This window comes from Sander vitreus, chromosome 3, assembly GCF_031162955.1.
Source record: "Sander vitreus isolate 19-12246 chromosome 3, sanVit1, whole genome shotgun sequence".
NCBI lineage: Eukaryota > Metazoa > Chordata > Actinopteri > Perciformes > Percidae > Sander > Sander vitreus.
The window spans coordinates 26,763,767-26,771,266 of NC_135857.1; the positions used below are offsets into that span (position 1 = coordinate 26,763,767).

General features: G+C 45.3%; 3 protein-coding genes across 9 annotated transcripts in view; all 3 read right to left on the reverse strand.

Moving 5' to 3' along the window:
• Positions 1–312, reverse strand: part of cdc14ab (cell division cycle 14Ab) — a 24,514-nt gene extending 24,202 nt beyond the window's left edge. Inside the window, exon 1 of the mRNA XM_078246731.1 lies at positions 1–312. This exon is cut by the window's left edge and continues 264 nt beyond it. The gene's annotated coding sequence lies outside the window, so the exon portion shown is untranslated.
• LOC144515696 (SPRY domain-containing SOCS box protein 4-like) overlaps positions 1–7,500 on the reverse strand; it is a 188,602-nt gene that overhangs the window by 86,499 nt on the left and 94,603 nt on the right. The window lies entirely within an intron of this gene.
• Positions 2,728–7,500, reverse strand: part of rtca (RNA 3'-terminal phosphate cyclase) — a 7,698-nt gene continuing 2,925 nt past the window's right edge. Inside the window, exons 6-12 of one of the 2 annotated variants that reach the window (XM_078246734.1) lie at positions 6,614–6,755; positions 5,920–6,041; positions 5,586–5,644; positions 5,156–5,250; positions 3,784–3,888; positions 3,380–3,472; positions 2,728–2,773 (exon numbers count right to left, since the gene is read on the reverse strand). In XM_078246734.1, coding sequence (XP_078102860.1) covers positions 2,768–2,773; positions 3,380–3,472; positions 3,784–3,888; positions 5,156–5,250; positions 5,586–5,644; positions 5,920–6,041; positions 6,614–6,755 — 622 coding nt within the window. In that variant the 3' untranslated portion in view covers positions 2,728–2,767. Of the gene's footprint in view, positions 2,774–3,331; positions 3,473–3,783; positions 3,889–5,155; positions 5,251–5,585; positions 5,645–5,919; positions 6,042–6,613; positions 6,756–7,500 lie in introns of those variants that run through there. The other variant, XM_078246733.1, reaches the window with a different exon arrangement.

Genomic DNA, 7,500 nt, shown 5'->3' on the forward strand with positions numbered 1-7,500 from the left:
CTCCGTCTCTGTCTTCGCAAACTTTTCAAACTGGCAGCAGCTCTGTTAGCCGTTAGCAGGCTAGCAGCAGAGCTAGCGGAGGCAACAGGTGAACCGTTCAACTGCTCACAAAAGTTAACAAACTTTTTCCTCAGTTTCCCATCAGGCTGTGCGGCCGTTCTTCGCTCACAGAGGAATCTTTTCTTTGTCTTTTTGTTTAACCGTATCCGTTTTTTCAAACCGTAAACATTCCCGGTTGGTTAGCATGTTAGCATGTTACCAACACTGCCTTGACGACGCTCCGAGAGTCTGAAACTCTGTGATTGAACAAATCCCTTCCTTAAGACTCGTAACCATAGCAACGGGAGCCGCTCCCACTGCCCGCAGCAACCACAGCCAATCACCGACCAGAACAGAAAGATGCTGCATTCACTGTCCGCTGGGAAAAACGCACTTCTTCTCCCGCGGAGAGAAACGGAGGACAATCTGACGTTGTCGTCACTTTTTGACATTTTAGTCACTTTTTGGACGTTTTTGTCAGTTGTTTACACATCTGTTTTGTTACTTTTGGTTATTATTTTACACACAAGATTAATGATATGAGTTTGGAGTTAAACAGATTATTGTCCTCTTTTTTTATTAATTAATGTGTCAACTTCTCTTTTTGTGTCATATATATGTATCTTATACATACTTTGTGATGATTACATTATAGTTTATTTACTCAAATATTAACTAAAAGATTCGGGGCTGGAGCCCCAAGAGCCAAAATAATACTTTACTTTATATAGTTATACGTTACTTTAACGATTATTTACAGATATAACATCCAAAAGAGGAAATAACTTCACCTCATTGGCTGTTTCATATGGAATTAGATTTATGCCGTTAAAATCAAACAAACCATCACCAAACCCACCAGACTCCATGTAAATAATCAGGACTTTTAGCGTGTATAGAGCCAGCATATCTCCACATGTAAATGGGTGAATTAAGGGTTTATTTCAACCAAACCAGAGTGGTGATTGTTGGAACAGTGGAAAGATGAACCAAGACGGCTTTTGGTAGTTTGATTTAGTTTCTGTCCACTTTGAATGAAGTGTGTTTTACGATGATAAAAGTCCTGATTATTTACATGGAGTCTGGTGGGTTAGTGGACTCTAACTGCTGCTGAACATTAGTCCTGTAGGGTAACATTACAGCTCGGTTCTGGTTTAATACTGGACCAGTTCCAGAGATTGTTGTTCTCATCAGACACAGAGACATGGAGACAGAGAGTCCAGGTTACCCTTTAAGGAGTTTTGTTTGAATTTAATGACACAAAAGTAATTCCATAGGCTCTCACCTGCGATCAGAGAGATCCACACACGGTTTGGTCCAGTGGGCCCAGGCCCGGTAGGTCCGGTGGGTCCAGGCCCAGGCCCAGTGGGTCCAGGTCCAGGTCCGTGTTGGAGGATCCGGGGGCCGTCCGGCTGCGTCCTCCAGGCCCCGGCGTCCGCCATGCTGTGAGGCGGAGAGCAGACTGCGAGGCGGCGTGCGGGGCCGAGCCGAGGCGGTGTCAGGTGACACGGGTCGGGTTCCTCCAGGTTCCAGAGGGGACGCGGTGTTGAGTTTACAGCCGGATCGGGTTTCTGACTTCCTGCTGTACTCACTGTACCTCTCTCTCACGGTCACGGAAACCACACGCAGACCATCATCCATTCATCTCAGCAGCAACAAACTACATTACCCAGAGTTCAACTCTGCTGCCATGTAACAGTGAAAGCAGTATCGGTATTGATTCATGTATGTACTGACAGTTAGCAGCCTCAGTCAGGACCCAGAAACTAAAGTCTGGAAGCCCAAAACATGACATCTCTCCACCTCTGCTGCTCACATTTCACCTTCATCACCATCATCACCATCACCATCACCTTCATCACCATCACCATCACTTTCATCACCATCACCTTCACCTTCATCACCATCATCATCATCATCATCACCATCATCACCATCATCACTTCCATCACCATCATCACTTTCATCATCATCATGAGACTCGATGACGAGTGTAAAAACAAAGAGTGAAAGTGTTTTATTAATTTATTACAGTTTCAATGAAACACCCTGAGACAGGAAGCAGCTACAGAGAAGAGTGTCTGTGTGTGTGTGTGTGTGTCTGTGTGTGTGTGTGTGTGTCTCTGTGTGTGTGTGTGTGTGTGTCTGTGTGAGTGTGTCTGTGTGAGTGTGTGTGTGAGTCTCTCTCTGTGTCTGTGTGAGTGTGTGTGTCTCTGTGTGTGTGAGTGTGTGTGTCTCTGTGTGTGTGAGTGTGTGTGTGTCTGTGTGTGTGTGAGTGTGTGTGTGTCTGTGTGTGTGTGTGTGTGTATGTGTGTGTGTGTGTGTCTCTGTGTGTGTGTAGTGTGTGTCTCTGTGTGTGTGTGTGAGTGTGTGTAGAGTGTGTGTGTGTGTGTCTCTGTGTGTGTGTGTGAGTGTCTACAGGGTGTGTGTCTCTGTGTGTGTGTGTGTGTGTCTGTCTGTGTGTCTGCTGTGTGTGTGTGTGTGTGTGTCTGTGTGTCTCTGTGTGTGTGTCTGTGTGTCTCTGTGTGTGTGCGTGTGTGAGAGAGTGTGTGTGCGTGTGTGAGAGAGTGTGTGTGCGTGTGAGAGTGTGTATGCGTGTGTGAGTGTGTGTGCGTGTGTGTAGTGTCTGTGTGTGTGTGAGTGTCTACAGGTGTGTGTGTCTCGTGTGTGTGTGTGTGTGTGCTCTGTGTGTCTCTGTGTGTGTGTGTACAGGTGTGTGTGTGTGTGTCTACAGGTGTGTGTGTCTCTGTGTGTGTGTGTGTGTCTGTGTGTCTCTGTGTGTGTGCGTGTGTGAGTGTGTGTGTACGTCGTGTGAGAGTGTGTGTGTGCAGTGTGTGAGTGTGTGTGCTGTGTGTGTGAGTGTGTGTGCGTGTGTGTGTGTGAGTGTCTGTGTGTGTGTGAGTGTCTACAGGTGTGTGTGTCTCTGTGTGTGTGTGTGTGTGTGTGTCTCTGTGTGTCTCTGTGTGTGTGTGCTGTCTACAGGTGTGTGTGTGTGTGTCTACAGGTGTGTGTGTGAGAGTGTGTGTCTCTGTGTGTGTGTGTGTGTGTGTGTGTGTGTGTGTGTGTGTGTGTGTGTGTGTGTGTGTCTCTGTGTGTGTGTGCGTGTGTGTGCTACAGGTGTGTGTGTGTGCTACAGGTGTGTGTGCGTGTGTGTGTGTGTGTGTGTCTCTGTGTGTGTGTGTGTGTGTGTGAGAGTGTGTGCGTGTGTGTGAGCGTGTGCGTGAGTGTGTGCGTGTGTGTGTGTGTGTGTGTGTGTGTGTGTGTGTGTGTGTGTGAGAGTGTGTGCGTGTGTGTGAGTGTGTGCGTGAGTGTGTGTGTGTGTGTGTGTGCGTGTCTACAGGTGTGTGTTAGCAGCTCCTGATCCTTCACATTCGATGATGAAGGACTCCTCACTGCTCAGCTCGTCTTCACATTTAGTGATGGTGAACTTGGCCTGAAACACACAGACCAAACATGAGTACTTCCATTAGAGTCCTGTCCCCCCCAGGAAGGAGCATCCTCCCCCCAGGAAGGAGCATGTTCCCCCCCCCCCAGGAAGGAGCATGTACCTGAGATACGTGTATAGAAGTACATATGAGTGTGTACTGTCCTGACCTGAGATACGTGTATAGAAGTATAGAAGTACATATGAGTGTGTACTGTCCTGACCTGAGATACGTGTATAGAAGTATAGAAGTACATATGAGTGTGTACTGTCCTGACCTGAGATACGTGTATAGAAGTACATATGAGTGTGTACTGTACCTGAGTCAGCTGCTGGGCCATGTGGATGGCCGTCTGTGTGTGCAGCGTGACGGCGCCGGTCCTGATCCGAGACGTTCCCTTCGCCAGAGCCATGAAGATGATGAGCTGAGGAGGAAGAGCAGGAGGAACTTATATATATATATATTCATCACTTTACTAAGAGCTCTCTGCGTGTCTGAAGGTGTCTGTCTGTGTCTGTCTGAAGGCGTCTGTCTGAAGGCGTCTGTCTGAAGGCGTCTGTCTGAAGGTGTCTGTGTGTCTCTGTCTGTCTGTGTGCGTGTCTGTGTGTGTCTGAAGGTGTCTGTGTGTGTCTGTGCGTGTCTGTAGGTGTCTGTGTGTGTCTGTCTGTGCGTGTCTGTCTGTGTGTGTCTGAAGGTGTCTGTGGGTGTGTTAAATGCAGCGCCATGGACTGGATCATTATTCCCGTCAGTGAAGCTGGTGAGGAAATGGCTCTGTCTCAATACTCGCACAACTCGGGACATTATTTCCTGCCGTGTAGGGACGGAGGTCTCGGGGGTCTCGAGGGTCTCGGGGGTCTCGAGGGTCTCGGGGGTCTCGAGGGTCTCGGGGGTCTCAAACATCGAATGGCTTTACACCGCTGGTTGCTAACGACTTGCAAAAGACAAGATCTACCAGCACAGCACTGTAACATTAAACTGGTTCCACCATAACACATCTGACAGGGACTACTTCAGAAACATCCCAAATACTGACATGGTGATGGTAAGAGAGGTTATGAAGTCTGTGTGTATCTGTGAGGTTATGAAGTCTGTGTGTATCTGTGAGGTTATGAAGTCTGTGTGTATCTGTGAGGTTATGAAGTCTGTGTGTATCTGTGAGGTTATGAAGTCTGTGTGTATCTGTGAGGTTATGAAGTCTGTGTGTATCTGTGAGGTTATGAAGTGTGTGTGTGTGTGTGTGTATCTGAGAGGTTATGAAGTCTGTGTGTGTCTGTGTGTGTGTGTGTCTGTGTGTGTGTGTGTGTGTCTCTGTGTGTGTGTGTGTGTGTGTGTCTCTGTGTGTGTGTGTGTGTGTAGTGTGTGTGTATCTGTGTGTGTGTGTGTGTGTGTGTGTATCTGTGAGGTTATGAAGTCTGTGTGTATCTGTGAGGTTATGAAGTCTGTGTGTATCTGTGAGGTTATGAAGTCTGTGTGTGTGTGTGTGTGTGTGTGTATCTGAGAGGTTATGAAGTCTGTGTGTGTGTGTGTGTGTGCTCTGTGTGTGTGTGTGTGTGTGTGTGTGTGTATCTGAGAGGTTATGAAGTCTGTGTGTGTGTGTGTGTGTGTCTCTGTGTGTGTGTCTGTGTGTGTGTGTGTGTGTGTGTGTGTCTGTGTGTGTGTGTGTCTGTGTGTCTGTGTGGTCCAGGTCTCACCTGGTCCTGCAGGAACTCGTCTACACAGCCGTTGTGTCGGATGTTTCTCAGCAACATCTCAGCAGCTTCTATACCGATTTTATCTGCATACACACCTGAGAGAGAGACAGACAGGTGAAACAGACAGACAGGTGAAACAGAGAGACAGGTGAAACAAACAGACAGACAGGCAGCAGCAAAACTGTCCTGATGTTCTCCGCTTTCCAAAGTCGTCGTCATGTTGTGGTGACACAGTTCTGCTTGTGACCAAGACAGCGTGACGTGTTCAGAGTCTGAAGGAAGCACTCTGATTGGCTGCCTGTGCTGTCAATCACCAGTTTGAAACTCTGTGCATGTGTGAGTGAAAACGTGTCCCTGAACATGGACATGTTTAAGATCCCTGTAGACCAGACTCCATGTAAAAACGGAGACATTTAAGGGTTGAACTGACCTTTCTTCCCCAGAGCTGAACCTGCAAACACACAACCTGTTGACGACTCAGCGATGATTCTGAAACACAGAGAGGACCAATCAGAGAGATGCAGCTGACCACACACCCGCCGCATTCACAACCAATGGGAAGCCGCATTCACAACCAATGGGAAGCCGCACGCACAAAGGTGCACAGATATCCGGGTGCTTTGATTTTATGCGAGCTAGGGAGAGAATAAAATGTTCTCTTCTATTTATTTTTATAAATGTGTGTATTTGAGCATGTTGTTATTTCCCATCTTTCTCGTTGACTGTTAACGCAGCAGTGATGTCAGCAGGGGGGCGGGGCTTACATGATGCCGTTGCCGCTCCCGCAGGCGTTTTCTTTCTCCTGCAGGTTAGAGATGTTGATGTACAGCTCTTTGATTTCCTTCCTAATGACTCGAACAGCAGCAGCAGACATGTCTTTAGCCAACTACACACACAGAGAGAGACAGACACACACACACACACTTAGTTTCTGACAACATTATGGGATGGATCCCTACAGAGATAGACCTTTTAGTTAAAGAGTAAGATCCTTTTAGTTTAACATGAAACAGCCCCGAAATCCCCATCACCAAACCCACCAGACTCCATGTAAATAATCAGGACTTTTAGCGTGTATAGAGGAAGCATATTTCCACCAGACTCCATGTAAATAATCAGGACTTTTAGCGTGTATAGAGGAAGCATATTTCCACCAGACTCCATGTAAATAATCAGGACTTTTAGCGTGTATAGAGCCAGCATATCTCCACCAGACTCCATGTAAATAATCAGGACTTTTAGCATCGTAAAACACACTTCATTCAATCCCTTAATTCACCCATTTACATGTGGACATATGGTGGCTCTATACACGCTAAAAGTCCTGATTATTTACATGGAGTCTGGTGGGTTTGGTGATGGGGATTTCAGAGCTGTTTCATGTTCATAATTTTTCACTGAACATCAAATCTCAGTACATTTTCAGAAAGTTATGACATCACTTCCTGTCTGTGGTACCTTGTAAGGCAGGACACCTGCGACGAAGGCGCGGCCGTAGATCTTGGTGATGTTTCCTCTCTCCGTCATGATGACGGGCTGCAGCTCTTTGACCGGGTTCACCGTCACCATCACCTCCCCCCCGCCTTTAGGGTAGTAACCCCTGAAACACACACGGGAAAAAGTCCAACATTTTCAAAATAAAAGTCTAAATCTGTAGGAAAAAGTATAATATTTTAGGGTAGTAAACCCTGAAACACACACGGAACAAAAGTCCCAAAAAATTTTCAGAATAAAGTCCAATATTTTCAAAATAAAAGTCAAAAATTTGTTAAAAATAAAAACTGAATAATTTTAGGAAAAAGTTAAATATTTTAGGGTAGTAACGCTTGAAATACAAATCAAGTGAGTCGGGGTGTATTAAAAAAAAATTAAAAATATTTTCGGATTTATTTTAAAAATATTTTCAGAATAAAAGTCAGAATATTTTCAGAAAACAGAATAAAAGTTAGAATATTTTCAGAATAAAAGTCGGAATATTTTCAGAATAAAAGTCAGAATATTTTCAGAATAAAAGTCAGAATATTTTCAGAAAACAAAATAAAAGTCGGAATATTTTCAGAAAACAAAATAAAAGTCAGAATATTTTCAGAAAACAAAATAAAAGTCAGAATATTTTCAGAATAAAAGTCAGAATATTTTCAGAAAACAAAATAAAAGTCAGAATATTTTCAGAAAACAAAATAAAAGTCAGACTATTTTCAGAATAAATGTCAGAATATTGATAATAACAGTGAGATGAACAGACAGCTCTCAGGTTTCTGACAGATTGAGTAGTCTGGGAGTACGGGGACTGAACTGACAGTCGCACACTGGTTACTACGGAGAAGACAGGAAACAGGAAACTG